General features: G+C 37.9%; 1 protein-coding gene across 3 annotated transcripts in view; it reads right to left on the bottom strand.

Annotated features, from left to right (window-relative positions):
* The window catches only part of NIPAL2 (NIPA like domain containing 2), a 73536-nt gene that overhangs the window by 32540 nt on the left and 17337 nt on the right, over positions 1–23659 (bottom strand). For 2 of the 3 annotated variants that reach the window (XM_089898866.1, XM_022584721.3), the window contains exons 2-4: positions 21018–21086; positions 19827–19998; positions 3814–3873 (exon numbers count right to left, since the gene is read on the bottom strand). In XM_089898866.1, coding sequence (XP_089754992.1) covers positions 3814–3873; positions 19827–19998; positions 21018–21086 — 301 coding nt within the window. The remainder of the gene's footprint in view (positions 1–3813; positions 3874–19826; positions 19999–21017; positions 21087–23659) is intronic. The other variant, XM_089898865.1, reaches the window with a different exon arrangement.

Below are 23659 nucleotides of genomic sequence, written 5' to 3'. Positions count from 1 at the left end.
ATAATAGTTGGCGATTCCTTTCAGACATAGCTTTTGTGAGGTCATTTTTTGAGGCTAGTGCTGAAATGCTTCATAGCCACAGAGCAACATTTGGCAATAAATTAATTCAGCTTGTTTCCACATGGTCCAAAAAAATCTTCATTTGTTCCATCATGAAAAACAAACTTTCATTTGCTTGAAGCAGGGAAAAGTAAATGATTTTCTTTTGCACATTTTGACGATTTAGTTTTTAGCATGCTTATACGTTAATCTTTCAAAAAATGCCATTAACTACTCTTTTCCCTGTTTGATTTTAGTCCCTGTAAAGAAAAAAAAGCATTTTTAGCTTTTAACGGAAAAAGCCAAAATTTCTCAAGGCAACAGCAATACAGGCCCAAAGAAAATACAGGTGACTTAACACATTACTGAGTACGGTTGGGGAAAAGTCCTTCCCCAAGCATGAAATGGGTTATTACATCTTAGATCATGATAATCGTATGATATTGCTGTTTGGAAGCATGGGTATGGAATCGGTGACTAAATCCTTTCTTATTCCTGTGACTCTAGTTTCAAGTCAAGAATTGATCACTTTTAATTACAGTATGAAACAAATGTGACATCAGACATATCCCTGCTCAAAAAGCATTAAGTTAAAAGGCTAAAAAAACTCAGCCAGAGTTGTGCGAAATGTCACCTGGATTGCTCAAGTTCGTTAGAATATCCTAGTCAAGGTTTCCTCTCATGAACCAGTAGTGGTGGGTGGTGGTGTTAGTAATAAGGATAATAATAGCTGACATTATTGAGGACTTATTACATGACAGACCCCGTTCTCAGAGATTTACATACATGAACTCATTTAATCCTATGAGATAGGTAATACTTCATTTTAAGGTTGAGGAAATGAGGCTTAAAGAGACTAAGTAACTTAGCAAAGGTCACATAGCTCTCTGACACTAGAGACTTACCCTCACCCATTACGCTATAGTTAAATCAGGCTGCCATTATTAGAACACTGGTCCACCACTGACTAATTATTTGACCTTGGTTAAGTTATTTAACCTAAGTATCAGTTCTATAAATGGATTGTTCCTACATTTAAATGAGGTGGTTCATGTAAAACACAGTACCTGAAAGGGGTAAATATTTGATAAATGTTGACTGTTATTAAAGTAAGAGAAATTAGCAAAGAATCAAAGAATTAATAGAGGGTTTTTTTTGTTTGTTTGTTTTTTGCGGTACGCGGGCCTCTCACTGTTGTGGCCTCTCCTGTTGCGGAGCACAGGCTCCGGACGCGCAGGCTCAGCGGCCATGGCTCACGGGCCTAGCCGCTCCGCGGCATGTGGGATCTTCCCGGACCGGGGCACGAATCCGTGTCCCCTGCATCGGCAGGCGGACTCTCAACCACTGCGCCACCAGGGAAGCCCTAATAGAGGTTTTTGTTTGTGTTTTTTTTATGTGTGTATGTGTGTGTGTTTCCTATTTCTTATGTTTTAGTATTACCTCTTGGTAATGAAGTTGATCACAGAAATAATGCCAATTTTATTAACAGGGCTTTACATTTCTCAAAGTGCATGTATCAATTATCCAATGTGACCCTTAAAACAGCCTTCTAGGGACTTCCCTGGCCGTCCAGTGGTTAAGATTCCACGCTTCCACTGCAGGGGCGCGGCTTCCATCCCTGGTTGGGGAACTAAGATCCCGCATGCTGCGTGCCGCGTGCCAAAGATTAAAAAACAAACAACCCCCTCCCCCCAAAACAGTCGTCTATATTTGTCAGCAAACTGAGGCTTAGAGAAGTTAAGTAATACGTTGGCCACACAGTTGATAGCAGAAGTTGAATACAGATTTGAACCCTTGAGAGTGAGTTTAATTTATATCCTTTGATGTCGAGCTAGTATACTGCTTTTAGCAACGTTTAGTTGGTCGGGTTTTCTAAGTATAAAATCAAATCATTGGCACCTATTGATATTTCTGTTTCTTCCCTTTCTATAGTTATGACTTGCCTTAATTTTTTCCCTAATCCTCATTGGCAGTGGTTGTAGTACAGTATTACATAGAAACTTGCCTTACTTTTTTTGTACCTTTGTCAACACTTCTCGTGTTATTCCCTCTGTATGTCTTTCTCCAAATGCTTGGATGTGGCCCATGCCTGTCCTATTCAGCTGTCAGAACTGATTCAAATGGTACCTCTGCTGTAGAAAATTCTCTCTGAGCTTCCCAGCTAGAGTAATCTCTCTTTATTCTAAACCAGGGGTTCTCAACCGGAGGAAATTTTGCCTCCCAGGGGAGATTTGACAGTGTTTGAAGTCATTTTTGGTAGTCATAACTGGGGCAAAGTGTGCTACTGGCATCTACTGGGTAAAGGCCAAAAGGGATGCTGCTGAACACCTTACAACACATAGGACAGCCCCCTAGGATGAAGAATTATCCAGCCTAAAACGTTAGTAGTGCTGAGGTTGAGAAACCCAGCTGTAAACTAAAGGCTCAAGGCATTATGATACATATTATCTTCTGCTTTGAAAAAAATGTGTTTTTGTATATATTTTATCATTGACTGTATTATCTGAAGGCAGGGATTCTGTCTTAATCATCTTTTTATCACAAGGGTTCACGATAATTGGCAAGTTTTCCTTTACATCCATCTGTATTACCTCATTAAATACCTTACATTTATTTAAACATTAACCAACCATTAACTACAAAAGATGACATATGTTAGATTAAATGATTTAAAGTTCCCTAAGACTTTTGATAAATGAGAAACATAATGTAGGACCTAGTTGTTTTAATCTATAAAACTCAGGCATTGCTCATTCTTATTTCTGATTCCATACAACCTCCCCAAATGAGTCCATAAACATAGTACGAAAAAAGAGTACAGAAAAATAATATATTTGAATTCACATATGAATGCATTTGGAAAAACATTTTAACCATGAAAATTTGACAATGTTGACTAAAAACTCTACTAGCAGAATCAAACCAAGGAGGAAAAAGAAAAAGTGAAAACTCTTTCAAGACACTAGGCTCAAGGGAAACATGATCAGGGAAACAAATGTTCAACATACCAACACTGGTGTCACATTTAAGCTCAAAATTTTTTAAAAATGATCTTTTTGGAACTGAGTAGACATAGATTTATTTAAAGTTTCTAAAGTATTATACTCATTATCATATGTCAGCGGTAATTCAGACAGGATTTTGTCAAGGAAGAAAATATGAAGCTCTATAATTCTTCTCACTAATGATATTTCCAACTAGAGGTAGAAGATACGATCAATATGTGATGCCTTTGCCATATAGCGGAAATCTTTTACAGCCAGGAAGGCTACTGTGATTTTCCATTAATAGCTGTATTTCTAAATAAAAATTTGAAGATCAACATTCTATGTTACTTTTGGAAAGGGCTAAATAGAAATTAGGCAGTTATTTGGTGCATCTAATTTTTGTATGTGGTTTTCATTTTTATGTAGCACTTTCATACAACAATCTATCAAATATGTCCTATGAAGTGGAATACTCTATTAGGTAACACAGATGTTTTCTTGGATTTTATTATGTTCATAAAAATTTCGTAACATTCATAATAATAATACTGTAAAATAATGATTTGCTGTGGTCAATGGCATGGGCAGAGGGTATAATGAAGGTGCACGTATGTCTTGTCAAAGAGCAGATGGCAGTTCCAAGATAGAATAATGTTCGCCTCTAGATGAGACTATATCCATTTCAGTAATTTGTTGCCTGTTTTTAAAACACATATTTTTATTGGATAGGATTATTTATTTCCTCATCAAGCAGTGTTTTAATTACATGAATTAAATAATTACTTACCTAGTAAATCTGAGGCTCTCAAATTTTCTTTCAGAAACGTAACAGAAATAATGGCACTACCTAGAAAGAAAATGGCCATTAGTGGTGTTTCCAAATATAAAAACATATATTATGCAATGCCATTTGAAAGGAGTTAAGTAGTCTTAGGCCTGACTAGCTGTGTCCTGGTCAGAGACACCTGGCGGCTGGGGCTGTGAAGATGGCCTCTTGCCCCTCATGGTTGAGGATTCATGGAAATTGGCGTGGATTACAATGAACCTACAACAGTGACTGGGATAGTGCATGGTATACAGTGAGGGCTTAATAAGAGTTTACTAAATGAATGAATGTAGAGAAAAGGAAGGAAGGAAAGAAGGAAGGAAGGAAGGGATGGAAAGGCAGAAAGAGATAGAAGGGAAGGAAAGAAGAAAGGATGAAAAGGAGGAAGTCTTAACTTTAAATATATTCCAAACGGAAACATTATTTCCCATCATCTCCTCCCATAATCCCTATTCCAGGGATACCTCTATTGAACACCAGGATCCTAAGACTCCTCCTGGTATCCCCTCTCCTTCACACCACACATCCAACAGGTTACTGGGTCTTTTAAGTCTGGATTTCATTGTCTCTCAAGTCCATCCCCTCTTCATTCCCTTGTCATGGTCCAGGTCAGCTTCATCTCAGGCTTAGACCGTTAAAGTAGCTTCCCTCTGGAGCCCCCCATTTCACTACCCCTTCCCCACAGCACTAGGAGTCGTCTTTCTAAAATGGAAATCTAATGTAAAACCACAGCTTTAAAACCTCTTAATGGCTTCTAGCCATCCAGAGACAAAGGCCAAACTACTAAGCATGACATTCAAAGACAGCTGTGATTTTACTCCTGACAATTTCCTTGCCACGTTTGCCCTTGATCTCTTTTATATTCTATGTCCACTCTTACTAAAATAATCATAATTCCCAGAACCCCTAATGAGTTTCATGCTAAAGGACTTTTATATAAGCTATTCCCTGGGCAACTCTGCCTCCATCTTTCACCCAACTCTAGACTCAAGCATCACTTCTGGATTCCCCCAGACCACTCCACCCATATGTGTGATTACCCCTTATAATATATAACTTTTTTGTTACACTTAGGATATTTTTTGCCTGTCTCCTGCAAAAGGTTATCAGTTCCTTTTACCCTGAGATATGCCTTATTCTTTGAAGATCTCCCATGTGTAGTTAGTACTCAGCACATAAATAAAAGTGTTGGTGGGATCTCCTGCATTTGCTGACCCTTGTGATGTTGAAGACCCTCTTTCCCATTATTGATGCTACTGAAACCTCAGCCTTACAACTGTGCCATGACCTACTGCTATGGCCTCAGGTGTGTGTGGGGTAAGCTGAATCTGAGCTGTTCCTCTTATGGAGTCATGAGTAGAGGCAAGGGAAGATCCAAATTTGCAATAATACAAAAACAAAAAACAATTATCTGTATTTTAAATATTTGACAAAAACTATTCGTTGAATTTCTTATTTTTTTTAAAGCAAAAATACAGAAAGAAAAATCATTATAAAATAATCTCATCATCTAGGAAAGAACCACAGTTAATATGTTTGTGTGTTTATTTCCCTCTGGTTGAGATCAAACTGTAAGGCAAAATTTCTTTTCTCAGTTTCCTCAGTTACTGTATTACCATTTGCCATGTCATTAAAAATTCTTCATAGATAAAATTTTAATGAATCTGAATTATAATACATTAAATCAGTGAAGCTTGAATGTAACTATATCTGGTGCTCTGGGAATTGATTTAAAACAAAATAAAATCCACGCCAGAACACTCATTCAGGATAAGCTGGAATCCACATATGTTTTTTCCATCTTTTTTTCAACCTAGCTCTCTCTCATTCAAGTTGAGCTATGTCCTTGCAAAGTTTTCCTGAGCAGGTTATTTATAGGAATGGGGGCTTCACACAAAATAAACAGAGCATGGGAAATGTCCACCAAGCATGAGTTTATTGTGTGGCATGGCTTTAAAACATTAAAGCAATATCTTCTGAAGATAAGTTAATGTAGAGCTATGTAGCCTGTTACATTAAGAATTGAGTTTGGGACAAGCATAAAAATGTATGATAAATTTCTATTTCAGATTTGGACCACATAATTCATGGAAACTAATTTCACTTAGAGCATTAGAAAAGTATAAAAGTGTATACTAAAGTATAAAAATCAAGACCTCACTCCCAACTCCCATTACTGACTTCTTGTGTAATTAGGTAAGGAATGTTCCCAAGCGGAGGGAGATAGATTAACAACAAAAAATAGGTGAGGTATCATTACACTAACACATACCAAACGCATCCCATTATAACAATACTTGAACTGACCATTTCACAGCAAAGGATTCCAATAAGAGGGTAGACATCGCTTACATGGAATAATGAAATTTTAGAGCTAATAGTAGACAGAGAGATAATCTACTCTAGGTTCTAAACTTTATAATTGGGAAACTGAGGTCCAAAGAAACTGATCCATTCATCTAACAAACATTTATATAACAGCACAGCTGGAACCAGCATGCATATTTCCTCATTCCAGTCCAGAGCTCTTTCTAGTACACGACACTCCATTTCTCTCTTGGAGTAAGAAAGGCATCATTTTCCTTCTCTTCTTTTTGCTAAGCCACCATCTCATAAATAATTTCACTTTCAGAAGGAAGAGGGAAGAATGTTATGTAGGAGATAATTTCACTGCTGAAAGCAAAAAGGACATGACTGGTAACAATAAAATTGAAATATACCATAAGCATCAAATTATATCAATTGACATAAAATAGAGTTTTATGAAACATAAATACTCTACCTTTACTTTCTGAAAGAATTTATATGTCTGATGCATTTTTTTTAAGTTTTAAGAGAACGTGATTTTCTACAAAATTTTCAGATAAGAGAATAAGTTTAGCTATCAAAGAAAGTAATAAAAAAGAACATTCTATTAAGATACATCTACTTATAACTCATTTATCTTGCAAAACATGGTTAAAATGAGAGCTGTGCTGAGAAAAAGACAGTTTCTGAGCAACAGCTAATAACATGACTTCTAAGAACAGAAGTAAATTTTTTAAATGAGAAAAGATAAATAAACTGAAGTGCTCCCATATATATTTGCAATCAGAGATCTGTCAAACTCAACCCTGTCTAGTTGCTGCTACATCAACAACCATTGCCTAATAAACATGTACAACGGGGGAAAAACTATTACGCTTTTATTCCTATAGCAAAATTTAATATTTAAAAATAGAGTATTTCAAGATCAATAGTTCAAAAGCATTAAAACAGAACACACTTGTAACTTATTAAACTATAGTTTACCACTGAGCGCTAACTTCAGCACTCAGAGTTTTGTGTACATTTTTGACTACAGGCATATTTGGTCAGAGGTTCGTGAATCCTTTTCCATCCTGGCCTTCACAGGACGTGGGTCTACACAGAGAGTGCTCCCAGACACTGGTCTATACAGCGTGATCCTGGACACTGGAGTTAAATTCGTTACACAGTGAACACAGTGACTCCAGAGGCATTGTGACCACAATGATCATAATGCATTAAAAAAAAAGGTAAAAGGAGCATATGAAAGATAACATACCAAAATTCAAACAGTGGTTATGGGGAAAAAAATATAGTAGGGGGACTTCCCTGGTGGTCCAGTGGTAAAGAACCTGCCTTCCAATGCAGGGGACACAGGTTCGATCCCTGGTTGGGTAACTAAGATCCCACATGCCATGGGGCAACTAAGCCCGTGCGCCACAACTACTGAGCTCGTGCGCCTCAACTAGAGAGCCGGTGTGCCGCAAACTAGAAAGCCCATGCGCCCTGGTGCCCGTGCGCCACAACTAGAGAGAAGCCTGCGCACCACAACAAAGAGCCCGAGCCTCGATGAAAGATCCCACATGCCTCAATGAAGACCCCGCATGCCGCAACTAGACCTGATGCAGCCCGCCCCCCTAAAAGAAAGTAAATAAATAAAATAAATAAATATAAAAAAAAAATGATCAATTAAAAATATATAGTAGGAATACTCTGTAAGAGGAAAGGACAAAAAAGTTTTTTCTAGTATTTTCTTTGGTTCAAAAGAGTGCGCCCATGGGGCAGTGTATTAAGGTAGTCACTTGGCCTTCATCATAATACTTTATGGTCAGGAGAATCTCAGCAACAATTATAATGGACTGACTCCTACTGGTGAGTCATCTATACTCTTTTCAGCCATTAAATGTCACTTGGTTTAACAACCAGGATGGAGACGATTTCCTGACAAGGTTGATGCAAGGAAACTTACACTTGGGCATTCTGATTCGGATTTCTAGATGAAAACAGATAGAGGCCTAGCAAGATCCCCGTGGCTTCAGCTGAACCAGGTCTAGGCATAGGGGAGGTGCCAGTCCCAAGGGTAGACATGTGCCCTGATGTTGAGCTCCCTAATGCTTCCTGATCTACGTAGGAATAAACTTTCGTTTCTTCTTCATTCACCTCCACTCTGACATCACAAGAGCTGGCTGTAATTATGGAAGAGTTACTTACATTAATGTGGTCAAGAGTTGGCATATGAGAGTCCAGATAGGATGTACAAACTGGATTTAGATTATCTTCTGTAATAGCTACTAATGGGGATTAGTAAACCAGAAGTTAAGCATCAACTTTCTATATGTTAGCAATTAAACTCAAAGGTAGACTTTTACATGTGAGTTTAGATTTTTGTGTCTGTAGAGTAACAGGTAAATTGGCATTCCTTTTTTCAATTTTCAACATTAAGATATATGTGCACATTTTACTTAAATTCCCTTTCTCCCCAGATAATAATTTTTTTATTAAAGGTTTAAGAGCACAGAAGAGACTTCAGTAACTATTTAAATGTGTTATGGTATGGCTATTTTTAAATGAGTTTGTTCACATTTATTTACTTCCCTCCATTTTTTACCCTTTTATGACCACCTCTAAAAAGACAAATTTAACCCAAAGTTTTAAAAATCAATTACACTTTACTTAAATGTGATTATCGATATGATATTCTTATCTGATAAAGCTGGAAAGAAAAAAACCTTTGGTCCACAGGTCAGGAACTCAAATGCCTCCAGGGGCCAGTTAGGTAATCCTCTAAAGAAGAAAGAATAATGAGGGTGGTGGGCTGTAGCGATGAGGGGCTGTGGAGCGGTGGTGACCTGGCGTACACAAGATTAGTGAAAGGTGGCAGTCAGAATTCAGCCCTAGCCAACTGCAAGTCCAGTGTTACCAAATCTGATACTTTAAGACAAAAATCCAGTTTTTGTGTATCACTATCCAATTTTTAAACATGGGAAATTAATTTGTATTTTTAAAATACATTCTTTGAGCCAAACAAAACACAACAGTGGCCAGATCTGGTCTACAGGCCACCAGTTTGTAAACTCTGATCTAGTCCGCAAATGAAAATGTCATCAGTTTTCCTGCCTGGATATTCAAGTTATTGTTTAACCTCTATGATCTGAAGAGAAAGCAGGGTATATGTTTATAATATAGGAAAGTAGAAGACAAAGTAGTAAAGAAAGCCCTCTTTTATAAAAAAAAAAAGAACCCATGACATGAAAAGAACATATTTATATAATAATGCTACAAACAGATCCTCACATGTAAATATCTGGCTTGTGGTTTCTGACCACTTATAATAGCAACTTTATTGTACTGCTAAAAAGCAAACCACAAAAGCACTTTCATGTCAGTCACAATCAAGCTTCAAACACGTGGACGCGTTGAGTGTGCTCATGGGCTCAATCAACTCTAGCTGTTTTGAGGTACTGACTTCTCCAAAACGACCGTTCCCCGTTAGTTGTACAATTGGAGGGGAAAAGTATGTCAATTACAGTGAATTCCACGGAATTAGGATTTGAAAATCTGAGGATGTGACACTTTGAAAAATGTTTCTTTATAGAGAGAAAAGTTGTCCCACCATCCATATTGGCAGGAATGAAAGTGTCCAGTAATTCATGTTAATTAAAAAATAGCTAGAGGGTGTGGAGAAAAAGGAAGCCTCCTACCCTCCTACACTGTTGATGGGAATGTAAATTGGTGCAGCCACTATGGAGAACAGTATGGAGGTTCCTTAAAAACTAAAAATAGAGTTGCCATATGATCCAGCAATCCCACTCCTGGGCATACTTCCAGACGAAACTATAATTCAAAGAGATACGTGCACACCCATGTTCATAGCAGCACTATTCACAATAGACAAGACGTGGAAGCAACCTAAATGTCCATCAACATGAATGGATAAAGAAGATGTGGTATATATATACAATGGAATATTACTCAGCCATAGAAAGAATGAAATAATGCCATTTGAAGCAACATGGATGGACCTAGAGATTATCAAATTAAGCGAAGTAAATCAGACACAGAAAGACAAATATTATATGTTATCACTTATTTGTGGAATCTAAAAAAATGATACAAATGAACTTATTTATAAAACAGAAATGGATTCACAGACATAGAAAACAAACTTGTGGTTACCAAAAGGAATAGCAGGGGGCAGGGGGTAGGAGAGATAAATTAGGAGTCTGGGATTAACATGTACACACTACTATATATAAAACAGGTGAACAACGAGGACCTACTGTACAGCACAGGGAACTATACTCAGTATCTTGTAATAACCTGTAATGGAAATGAGTCCGAAAAAAATACGTATATATTATATATATATAACTAAATCTCTTTGCTGTACACTTGAAATTAACACAACATTGTAAATTAACTATACCTCACTTTTAAAAAGGGAAAAAATTGCTATTGTCATTTATTGAAGATAATGAAATTGTAGGTAAAGTGCATAATTTCAAATGAGGAAATTGACCTGGATTATGAACAACAATCTTTTCTTTTTTCTTTAATAAATTTATTTATTTATTTACTTTTGGCTGCGTTGGGTCTTCCTTGCTTTCTCTAGTTGCAGCAAGCGGGGTCTACTCTTCGTTGTGGTGCGTGGGCTTCTCATTGTGGTGGCTTCTCTTTGTTGTGGAGCACGGGCTCTAGGTGTACGGGCTTCAGTAGTTGTGGCTCGCGGGCTCTAGAGCGCAGGCTCAGTAGTTGTGGTGCACGGGCTCTACAGCGCAGGCTCAGTAATTGTGGCACATGGGCTTAGTTGCTCTGCAGCATGTGGGATCTTCCCGGACCAGGGCTCGAACCCATGTCCCCTGCACTGGCAGGCGGATTCTTAACCACTGTGTCACCAGGGAAACCCAATCTTTTCTTTTCTACATTTTTCTTGACGTACATTAGTGATTAAATTGAAAGGAGTCCAAAAAAGTAAAACTACTGTCACTGACAGGATTAACTCTGTATTATAAATGTAATAGTGCATTACATCATCATTAGCAATTTCTTTAGAAATACACTGTGGCGTTCTCAGAAAATAAGGATGGGTGGAAAAGATGTTTCAAATAAAGTTTTTTAGGTTTTAGGAATGCTTTCAGCTGAGAGTGCATGAGCAGACACAAAATGAGAACTTCAGAGATCTATTTCACACATCTTATTTAGGCTGGTTTTGAGACAAATGTGCTAAGGCAGACAACCCAGCAAGCCACTGAGAAAAGGGATATTTTCTGCATATTTCCAACATTAAAATAAACGTCCATGTAAAGTGCCACTATCACAGGCAGCCCGTGAGGTTTAGAGCTCCAATGACTTCATCCAGGCTGGCACCAAGCACAGGGCGCTAAAGGACTGAGAGAATCCACAGCATCGAGGTTTGTGGAACACTACAGGTCACTCGCTCATTGGCCTGTTTATGTTTTCTTTCATTTGTTTCTAATAAAAATCTTGGAGACCAAAGTTTCTGCTTGAGATGACTTCTCTGGAATTCCAAAAGGCCTCACCAGGGCTTTCTGGCTGTGCTATGACCATCATTTAATGGAATACAGACACATTTCAGCTTACAGCTTTATAATGGCACACAGAAATACACGAAACAACGTATATTCCACATCATGAATTTCAATTTGAGCAAAAGCCAGCATGTTAGGGAAAATGAGAGATGGAAAAGACTTACCAGTCATCTGCCTCATTCTCTCAGTGCAGTCAGCTTTCCAGCCTTAATCCAAATTAGCCCAGTCACAGGGTGACTACTTCTCTTAGGAAATTATTCCAGGGCCAAGGAGATCTCACTGCTATTAATTTTATCATTCCATATAAAATTCCAAGTGTTTGATCTCATATAATTCATCTCAAATTTAACCTACTTATTACTCACTTCTATTCATCTGGGCAGTAATTAAGTAAAATAACAAGGTTGTATGTTTCATACAGTACCTGGCAAGGTGGATGCTCGTTCAATATTAGTTTCTTATCTTTAACTATTTCTAAAATGTTGCCTGAATTTAACTTGGAAAAAGGTGATATATTCTCTGAACTCTTTTCTAATTACTTTAAATCAATATACTCAGAGGTATAGAACTGAAAAATGTCCATCACATTTGTTTTGTTTTGGTTTTTTTATACATTTATTTATTTATTTTTGACTGTGTTGGATCTTCGTTGCTGCGTGTGGGCTTTCTCTAGTTGCAGTGAGCAGGGGCTGCTCTTCGTTGTGGTGCATGGGCTTCTCATTGCTGTGGCTTCTTTTGTTGTGGATCATGGGCTCTAGGCACGTGGGCTTCAGTAGTTGTGGCTCAAGGGCTTAGCTGCTCTGCGGCATGTGGGATCTTCCCGGACCAGGGCTTGAACCCATGTGCCCTGCATTGGCAGGCAGATTCTTAACCACTGCGCCACCAGGGAAGTCCTCTATTATGTTTTATTTCTCCCACCCTCCCTGCCCCTGCAACAATCTCCCTTCATATCCCATTCCTTTGCCACCCCTAGCCAAGTCAGTTTTATGCTGAGAAAGGTCTACCACGAACCTCCTTTAATTTTTTGTGGCTTCAACTCTTTGGACTGTTGATAACTATTATTTTTAATCATCTCAATGCTGATGCATAGCACAGATCACAGTCATGGCGATGAACAGAAAAACGAAAACATTAAATGTAAAGTCATGTTTTGTAGATACACAAATAATATAACTCAACACCCCAAAGGACAAGCTTAATAAACCTTTAAATATTTACAGGAGTGAGTATTCACAAGTTGTTTGCAATGAAATGTTTAGCCATTGTGCTTCATTGGGAATTGAAATCTTTTAAACAACACCCTAGAACAGAACAGAACGCTTCTCGTCCAGCATCCTAGAACAGAGCATCCCAGAATGCCCAATCCTCATTTTATCATAATTCAAATTCAAACCAATTCTGTGAGGCTGTATTGTGTGATTTCCTGCACCATGCTCTCCTGGAAAGAGCAGACAGCAGGCACACACAGTCACCAGTCTCCTGGGTCTCAGCTGAATGGCCAGAATGCATTAAATAGGTCATTGTGAACACGATGAGAGTTGCCAAAGGGGAAGTATAGGGTCAAGGCTGCTACATGCAGTCGAGCAGGTTGTGCACTGCACAAATACACTACACCTGAGGGGGCATCACCCACATGTCAGATCTTGGTGACCTGTATATTTCTCAGGACAATTTTCTGACAGATGGCACCAGAGTGTCCTGCTCTAATGAAATTATTGTATTACGATAATTTGCAAACAGGAAGACAGAAATAGAGTATCATGAGAAAGGATGCCTTTTTCTAATTCACAAAAAGGCACCAAATAGCTGAGCAGAGGGCCCATGTAGGGTGCTTAGGGAGCAGAGAATAAGCCTGTTTAATTTAGTGTAGAAGCCCAGAAAGGCCTCCTGGGGAAGTGGGACAGGAAAGATTAGCAGTAGATTAAAATTTTATTACAAACTCCTCAGAATATCCAACTTATTTCTTTTTATTGGATTTCTGGTATAATAACTAGTTTCTCAGAAAACACTTTCTCAAATTGCAGTTAGACCTGAAAGCCTCTCTGAAGTTAATTAGCAAGTGAACAAAAGTGCTTTGAAGCCAGAGCAAGAAGACAGAAAGTTGCACGCATGTCTCAGACTGCTATGTTTTTCCTTGGACAAATTTCTGTGTCTGTTTTTTAAATGTATTTGGTATTGGTAGGTTATTTGGAAATTTGGGTATTTTCCAACACGTTTTGGTGGGGAATATGTGGAGAAGTCAAAGGGTAAATGCTGCTTAATGGCTGAACAAATGAGCTGTGAAAAGCCCACATTTCTGCTCCCTGAGAATTAATTACTGCATGGATAAGAACAATAAAAAGCATTTCTTGAAGTGGTTCATCCATTTTAGATAATTTAACCACCAGTCTCCTTCAGGGGCATGGAAGTAAACTCTGTTATAAAGAATAAAGTACTGGACTTCCCTGGTGGCGCAGTGGTTAAGAATCCGCCTGCCAATGCAGGGCACATGGGTTCGAGCCCTGGCCCAGGAAGGTCCTACATGCTGCAGAGCAACTAAGTCCATGTGCCACAACTACTGAGCCTGCGCTCTAGAGCCCATGAGGCACGACTACTGAAGGCCGCGTGCCTAGAACCCGAGCTCCCCAAGAAGAGAAGCCACCGCAATGAGAAGCCCGTGCACCGCAACAAAGGGTAGCCCCCGTTCGCCGCAACTAGAGAAAGCCTTCGCGCAGCAATGAAGACCCAACGCAGCCAAAAATAAATAAATAAATAAATAAATTCAAAAAAAGAATAAAGTAATTTGTTTCTTTTTAATAATGATTATAAATCACAGTGACAATGGCTAGTTGTCACTGCACTATGTATCCTACACCGTTCTTAAGTGTTTGTGTTTACTCAATTCTTCCCCACAACAACTTCTGAGGTAAGAACTATTTGTATCCCCACTTTACAGATTAGGGAGCTGAGGCATATTCCCATTTAAATAACTTGCCCAAGGTCGCAGAGCTTTCCAGGGGCAGAGCTGAGATCTGAAGGCTGGCAGTGTGGTCCTAGAGCTTTGCGCTCTTCACCATTCTACTGCCCTGTAGAAGAGTATCCACCCGAGGCTTTAGACGAAATTGAAAAACCATCTCTTAAGCTTTCTTAATTAATGGAAAAACAAACACAAGTCAAAATCTAGAATTAATCATACTGCCAGCATGTAACCAGCATTTTAGTCAGAATAAGCTTTTGCCCTATTATTCATTGAGGAAGCCCTTCAGTGAGAAAAAGAGGGTGAAAATATAAGGTGATACAAGGATACAAGGGCTCTGATCCTCTTTCTCCAAAAGCTGGGCCCAGGCTTGGGAATTCAGATCCGCCTACACACCAGGATCACTCCCCATTATCCACCCCCCACTGCAGGCACCGGCCAGTTATCTACCCTGTTTGAGTCTCTAGGATGCTGTGACTGTTGGTGGGCACTGCTTGAAGAACTCTAAAGGGTTTTCTGCAAAACTGTTGTCCCTTGAGATACTTCTTATAAAGGCACCTTGTGGACAATAGGTTTGGGAAAGCTGGCTTACTGCATCTGCCTCGGAAAGACTGACAGCATGCCTGGGCCCATCCCAGGGCCTCAAGAAGTCCTCCGCTAACAAAACCTGTGTCACATTTTAAATCCAATATTGCGGAAACCTGTTTGCTTACAGAATTCTTTGTTTCTTAGAACACCTATGAAGCCATCAGTAAAACTAGTGCTTGAGAAATGCTGTCTCCAGGTAAGCATGTCAGTGTAGAGCAGCAGGCCACACAGATAGAGGGAAAGAAAGAATAGAAAGGAAGATGGTTCAAGGCAGGAACGTGGGTAGAGTGAGAACTGAAATATCCATGGTGCTTACTGTAGTGCTAGTCCTAAAAAAAAAAAAAGACAAAAAAAAAAATCTGTTCCACTGAAGTGTACAAAGGGAGGAGGAATTTTGATTATGTAAGACAAAACAGTGGGACTGACAATATTAGCAGCCTGGATGTAGTGAGATAGTGACTCACACAATTTATCCTTACTTCTGGAGAGGAGAAAAGGAACACAGTGTGTTGGTATGAACCAGGCTGCCCAAGGAGAATGAGGAAAATGGAAGAAAGTTCCTTAACTCAGACTTAAGAGCTAAAACTTTTAAAAAACTGTTCTGGACTTCAGTTTTCTTCCTTTCTTATTTTTTTTCCTTTTCAAAATTTGAAAGCCAGAAAAGAATATGCAATCCCTCATGCAACACTGCAACAGACATTATCTTTAAAAAAAAAAAAAAATTCAAAGAAAGGTTTGATTTCTTTCTTGAAGCTCCCAAGAAATAATAGGGAAAATAAAATTTCTAGCTCAGTAAAGTGTAGACACTCTTCTGCCTCATCTGTAGACATAGCCATAAGATAACGTATTTATTAAAAAATACTGTCCCTTTTGCTTCAAGTTTTCTAGAGTTTCTAGAATCTTTATAAAGAATTATAAAAGTGGTAGGGGGTTGTTCTGGGGAAAATTCTCAATCACCAGCATCCCTCACCCTCCCACAGCATTGCACAGTGACCTAAATTCAGTGCAAGAGTGCTGTGAGAATATTATGTATGAGCATATATTACTGTTTGCAAAGATTGTAAAGCAGGAAACAATCTATGTTTGAGGCTATAAGTTTACTTCTTGGAATCATTTTAAATGGGCAGAGAGGGAGGTTGCTAAAAATGTTCTAAAGTTGAAACATTAATCCAGGCTAGGAGCAGACAAAGAAAAATGATCTGTAGCATTGAGAAAATCCCATCTCCAAGTTTGAAGGTGGGTGGACTGCCCCCTCCCCTCAGGGAGTTTGGGGAGGACAGGTCACTGTCCAAGGGGAAGGTGGTTAAACTTAAAACTTCCCATTATTAATGAGAGTTTCGAGCAAGACATGCCAAAATGAGCAGCTTCACAGGCGTCTTCATTGAAGGTCTATGAGGAGTATCAAGGCTGGCCCTTCATCTCCGGCAATTTCCGAATTCTCACTTCAGGTCCCAAGAGGTCTGGCTAATATTTCATTTCTGTGAGATCGCTGATCTTTATAATAAATCTAGCACATCCCCCTTTCTTTGTGTTAGTTGGAATGGCTCTTTTCTTCTCATTCCCAGAAAAAAGTTTTCCCAGGACTGGGGGACTAGAGATAAATGGAGAATTTCAGTACAATGTGGCTCACACACTCAACCCTCCCCGCCGAGGCATCTGTTTGATCTGCACGGACACTTTTGTCTTTGGACATTGCATAGAAACTGAGCATGAAGCAGAATAAGAAACGAAACTAAAGATCACCTCTAAACAGATACTCACTGTGAAAAATAATACAACATTTTCAGAACAACTGGGGCCTGTAGAGGTCCCAAGGTGACAATGTAACAATACCTTTTATCTATTATTTCTCAAATTTTGAGAAGAAAAATACATCCAGAATGTCCATGTACGTGGTATGTGCAGTAGTAAATAGAAGATAAGATATCCTCAAATTGCTGATTTTATCTGAATGTTAAAAATGTCAAAGAAAAAAAAAAAGAAAAAAAAAGTCAAATGATTACATAAATTGTGTGCCTATTCAGAGTAGGGTGATTTTAACTGAACAATTTCTTGAAAGCCAAAAAAGTGTTCTTTGCTAACTATTCTACTATTGTACATCATGAAAGTATTTTAAATAAGATATTTTAAATTATTAAGAAGGGGACACTACTTTCAAAATGAAATAAAATTCTCTTTGAGTACACATTATTTCAGTTTAAACTATGCTTTTTTTTTAAGATTATCATATAATTTTTAGGAGAAATATTACAATTGGGATATGTGGGTGCACATTATGCTTGATCTAGTTGCTACCAGACAATAGCCATCAACTTGTTTCTATTTCAATGAAGATGCCAAATTCACAGAAACATAGAAACATGCTGTTTCCATAGCAGCAGATGAAGGGTGAAACTCAAAAGATTTTATTGATTTTAACATGGCTTAGAGACTTTGTTCTCTTTTTTAGCAGTAATTTTTGCTTTTTTTTTTTTAGTCTTTACCAACATCTCATATTTTCTTTTCTAAATGTATTTAGTAAGTCATACAAATTTTGAAAGTAGGATAATTGTGACATTACTGTAAAAATACACATTCTTTCTTTTTTTAAATTTATTTATTTGTTTTTTTTCTTTTTTTTAATTTTTGGCTTTGTTGGGTCTTTGTTTCTGTGCGCGAACTTTCTTCAGTTGTGGCAAGCGGAGGCTACTCTTCTTTGTGGTGCGCGGGCTTCTCTTGTGGCGGAGCACAGGCTCCAGGCACACGGGCTTCAGTAGCTGTGGCACACGGGCTCAAGTAGTTGTGGCTCGCGGGCTCTAGAGAGCAGGCTTAGTAGTTGTGCACAGGCTTAGGTGCTCCATGGCATGTGGGATCTTCCCAGACCAGGGATCGAACCCGTGTCCCCTGCATTGGCAGGCGGATCCTTAACCACTGCGTCACCAGGGAAGCCCTAAAATTACACATTCTTATAGTAACGTAGAATAACCAATATTGAATTCTTTTTTTTTAACATCTTTATTGAAGTATAATTGCTTTACATTGTTGTGTTAGTTTCTGCTGTATAACAAAGTGAATCAGTTATACATATACATGTATCCCCATATCTCTCCCCTCTTGCGTCTCCCTCCCTCCCACCCTCCCTATCCCACCCCTCTAGGTGCTCACAAAGCACCGAGCTGATCTCCCTGTGCTATGCAGCTGCTTCCCACTAGCTGCCTATTTTACATTTGGTAGTGTATATGTGTCCATGCCACTCTATCACTTCGTCCAAGCTTACCCTTCCCCCTCTCCATGCCCTTAAGTCCATTCTCTAAGTCTGCGTCTTTATTCCTGTCCTGCCCCTAGGTTTTTCAGAACCTTTTTTTTTTTTTTTTTTTAGATTCCATATATATGTGCTAGCATACGGTATTTTCTTTTCTCTTTCTGACTTACTTCACTCTGTATGACAGATTCTAGGTCCATCCACCTCACTACAAATCTCAATTTCGTTTCTTTTTATGGCTGAGTAATATTCCATTGCATATATGCGCCACATCTTCTTTATCCATTCATCTGTCGATGGACACTTAGGTTGCTTCCATGTCCTGGCTATTGTAAATAGTGCTACAATGGACATTTTGGTACATGACTCTTTTTGAATTATGGTTTTCTCAGGGTATATGCCCAGTAGTGGGATTGCTGGGCCATATGGTAGTTCTATTTTTAGTTTTTTAAGGAACCTCCATACTGTTCTCCATAGTGGCTGTATCAATTTCCATTCCCACCAACAGTGCAAGAGGGTTCCCTTTTCTCCACACCCTCTCCAGCATTTTATTGTTTGTAGATTTTTTGATGATGGCCATTCTGACTGGTGTGAGGTGATACCTCATTGTAGTTTTGATTTGCATTTCTCTAATGATTAGTGATGATGAGCATCCTTTCACGTGTTTGTTGGCCATCTGTATATCTTCTTTGGAGAAATGTCTGTTTAGGTCTTCTGCCCATTTTTGGATTGGGTTGTTTGTTTTTTTGATATTGAGCTGCATGAGCTGCTTGTATACTTTGGAGATTTTTCCTTTGTCAGTTGCTTCATTTGCAAATATTTTCTCCCATTATGAGGATTGTCTTTTTGTCTTGTTTATGGTTCCTTTGCTGTGTAAAAGCTTTTCAGTTTCATTAGGTCCCATTTGTTTGTTTTTATTTCTAATTCTTAATGTAAAAGAGATGCTAACCTATGGATCAGGCATCAAGGACTCTAACTACGTGTAATGTCAGTTTAGCATATGAATAAAACATAACATTTTATTACAAATGCTTTAAGATAATTCATTAATGATTAAAAAGCATGGTATAACATTTTCTGCTACTGTTAATTTCATGTATTAAGACTCAGACACCGGGAATCAGGCTTTGAAACAGATGTTACAGCTACAAAATGCAAGTTTCTTTGTGGTTAATGTGGCACCATGACAGTGAATAACTGAAATTGGTAGTATAATTGTTCCAAGTTAACATGCTAAGAAAACAGGAAACGACTTTTTTCTTTTGTGCATGTGTTGTTTAAGTTGCATTTTTTTTTGCCAACTATTTTGATCTCTTAAAATTTCTATTGGTCAAAACACAGAAAAATGGCTCACCTGTAACAGACATACAGCCTAATGGAGCAATGAGAGTAATGGGGGCAAATCCATAGGCTGCAAAGTTTCCTGTCTCTCCCACAGCCATCAGTATGACGCCGCTCCACCACAGCACGCTCTTGAAGTACGGCCTCGGGTGTTCTTGGTGTGCCAGCTGAAGATGCGAATATTTCTGGAAGTACATCACGATGTAAATAAGAAAATATTTCCACCCAACCAAAACTTGGCCTTGAAATTTTTGGTCCTATAAAATTGCTTCATGGCTTTTAAATGTATTTGCAGATTATTACAGAGCAATTATTATGGTTTTCTGTTTGTCCCAAACATATTAACAGAAGTGAATCATACTGATATAGCATTGTATAGTTTAAAGGGCCTTCTCACATATTGCTTAATTCTCGTAACAGCTCTGTGAAGTAAATATCATTGTTACTATCTAAAGACGGAGTGTGTGTTAAGGAGTTAAGTGACTTTTTAGTCCACACCAAAATACTTCTTTTAGATTGTCAAAAAAATTCAAATGCTGAAATAAAGATAATAAGTTACTAAAGAAACACCTTTGGAAAAGGGATTCAAATCTATGAGTCGAAGTTGCTACCACAATAAACATAACAGGGCAGAAAGCTCTGGTAGCAGAGGGATGGGGGAACTCATTTATATCTGGTTTGAGTATTTCTTTGTATTGGAAATGTATGAATTCCTGAAAAACTGGCCATTAAATAAAGCTCTATTTCCCTATTGATTTTATGATAACTGAACTTACTTCCTTAAGAAGTATGTACAATTCTAGATTACTTTAAAATCTTTTCTTTAAAATTTTTTTAAAATTTCAGAAGTTATTTAGAAAATAATAAAAGTACTATAAGAAAATGTAGAACATTAAAATAAATCTTGGCTTATGCCAAGATATGAACATCTTTTTAAGTGTGATACAAATTCACAGGCGCCTGGTCTGGGGTACACAATACTATTAAGAGGCTCACAAAACATTTAACTTCTCTTAAAATCAGAAGAAAAAAGATGGACACAATCTAGCCTGGATTATATTTGTCTTTATATCAATGAGGTCATAAGATATACTTTCTTTAATGGAGGAGGAAGTCCAAGAAGGCAAAAGTGCCTGAGGCTCACTGAAGTCATAATGTGTCCCTGGATCAAACTACAGAGTTAGGAAAATAAGCTTCTTCTTACCTGAATATTTAGGGAAACGCTGATTACCAAGTTTCCTAAAATGGCCAGCAAAACTCCAAAAAGGTGAATCTATAGAAGAAAATGTTTTCTTTAAATGGTACTTTAAATAGCACTTGTAAGATATTTACCAAAAAAACTATGAAAATTTAAGTTGATACATTCATTCATTTGTTCATTCATTCAGCAAATATTTACTTAGCACCCGTTTGCCAGGGTCACCTGGAATATGAATAATGGTTTTATTAGGATTAATTTTTCACTTTAGTCAAATATTATTTTTTATAACTAGTTCAGTCATTTACTGAATTCTCTAGATATGTGCTTCATTCACTAAAATAAACAGTCATCAGGTTCTGACTTTTTCCCACTAAGATGCTTCTATTTATCCTGTCTGCCAATTTCCTCAGCAACCTCTCTGATTGGGGTGTTCATTGCCTCAAGTATGGACTATATAATTATTTCTGTTCTCCCTCTTTTCTTTCTCTTAAGATATTCTGGAAGACTGTGGTATGAAAGAGAGATCATTGGCTTTGGGGTTAAAGGATGAACCTGAGATTCAGATCTGCTATTTTCTAATGGGCGACACTGAGTAAGTTATTTCAGCTCCCCGGCCTCAGTAAACAGGGGATGTTGGATAAGATGTTTCCCAAAATCCCTTTAGCTCTAAACTGCTATGAACCTCACTGGAGACAGACTAAATTTTCCCGCCACTCTGCTGGTCAAGAACCCACAATGTCTCTCTACAGACAACTATATTAAATACAAAACTACTGTACCAGCTCCCCATAATCGGTCCTCAACCTGACCCATCCAATTGTCCACAGCACACTTTAAGGTGCTCCCTCTACCTTGGGTACCTGGTTCCTGACTTCTCCAGTCAGATGTCATACTTTTTCTCATGTCATTCCTCTCACCCAGACAGAGTATCTTCTTCCCTCAGCCCATTTCAATCAGACCTCACCCTCCTGGCCATCGGAGCTCTACCTCCTTACGACCTTCTCAGACACCACAGCCCATCTTTACTTTCTCAGACTCTAAATGGTGAACATCCCTTATTTCTTCTTTTATATTGTCAGGTGTATCATTAGGCTCTATAAATAGACGGCAAATTCTCTGAGGGAAGGGAATCATGTCTAAGACTTCCATTGGGTCTTCTACATCATCTACTATAAAATGTAGAGACTTAAAAAAAAATGAGGGGCGTAAAAAAATACTTGCTTGAGAAAGTATAGAGTGGTTTAAAACAAGAACTACAGAGGTTAAAAAATTAGTTCTGACACATTGCCCAAGATCTTTACTATAGATAGCATATGTATTATTTGATGACTTCAAGAGATGCATATTCTGCTCCTATCTAGGTACAAAGATGTAATATCTTCTAGCAGTAAAAATTAGCAATGATAGAAGGGCTCTTCCCCCTTCTTCTTCTACAGTACATAACTTCTAGCTAGCTTCAAATTCCAAGGAGTTATTTGAATTTCAAATGAACATTACAACCACAAGGAACCCTTTTCAGAATGCAAAATGTCTTTGAAGTTTTAGAACTTCATTATATGTGCTGAAGTGAAATTCAGTATTTCTAAAAAATGAAGCAGAAAAGTTGAAAACCCATTTAATAGTTGACATATAATATCCATGGCCTTTAATCAGTTAAGAATTTTCTTTTCCTAATAAAAGCAGTTGGCACTAATTTTGATCACTATTCCTCATGGGGAACAATTGTATCATAATATAATGTGCTATTTCCATGCTTTCGATTTACAATTGACTGACTGCATTTGGCAGTAATCAGGAAAATAAAAATCCAGAAGAAGTTTGGGATTGAATGGATAATTATGAAAATCTTCTATAATTATAAAAGTAAATTGTTGAATAGAAATAAGTTACTTCAAAATTCTTTAAATGATTCACTGAGTAGTTTAAACACCACCAGGCCAAGTGTTTAGAAACTGGTTAGCAGGATTTCGCAATGATTTCTTGGATATGACATGGAAAGCACAGGCAACAGAAGAAAAAATAGATAAGCTGGACTTTATCAAGATTAAAATCTCTTGTGCACCAAAGGACACTATTAGCAGAGTGAAAGGCAACCCACACAATGGGAGAAAATATTTGCAAATCATATATCTGATAAAGATTGATATATAGAATATATAAAGAATCCCTACAACTCAACAACAAAAAAATAAACAATGCAACTGAAAAATGGTCAAAGAACTCAAATAGACTTTTCTTCAAAGAAGATATATAAATGGCCAATAGGCACATGAAAAGATGCTCAATAGCACTAATCATTAGGGAAATGCAAATCAAAACCACAGTAAGCTACCACTTCAAACCCAGTAGGAGAGCTACAATTTTAAAAAAAACAACAGAAAATAACAAGTGTTGGTAAGGATGTGGAGAAATTGAAACCCTAGTTCATTGTTGGTGGGGATGTAAAATGGTACAGCTGCTGATCTCATAACATATACAAAAATTAACTCAAAATTAACCAAAAGACCTAAATGTAGGAGCCAAAACTATAAAGTTCTCAGAAGAAAACATAAGGGTAAATCTTTGTGACCTTGGATTTGGCCATGGATTCCCATAGATAAGACATCAAAAGCATAAGCAACAAAGAAAAAATAATTGGACCTCAT

This window comes from Delphinapterus leucas, chromosome 17, assembly GCF_059928025.1.
Source record: "Delphinapterus leucas isolate spDelLeu-1000000601 "Yukka" chromosome 17, BTC_Dleu_Yukka2, whole genome shotgun sequence".
NCBI classification, from domain to species: domain Eukaryota; kingdom Metazoa; phylum Chordata; class Mammalia; order Artiodactyla; family Monodontidae; genus Delphinapterus; species Delphinapterus leucas.
This window is presented reverse-complemented; position numbering and strand designations above follow the sequence as displayed.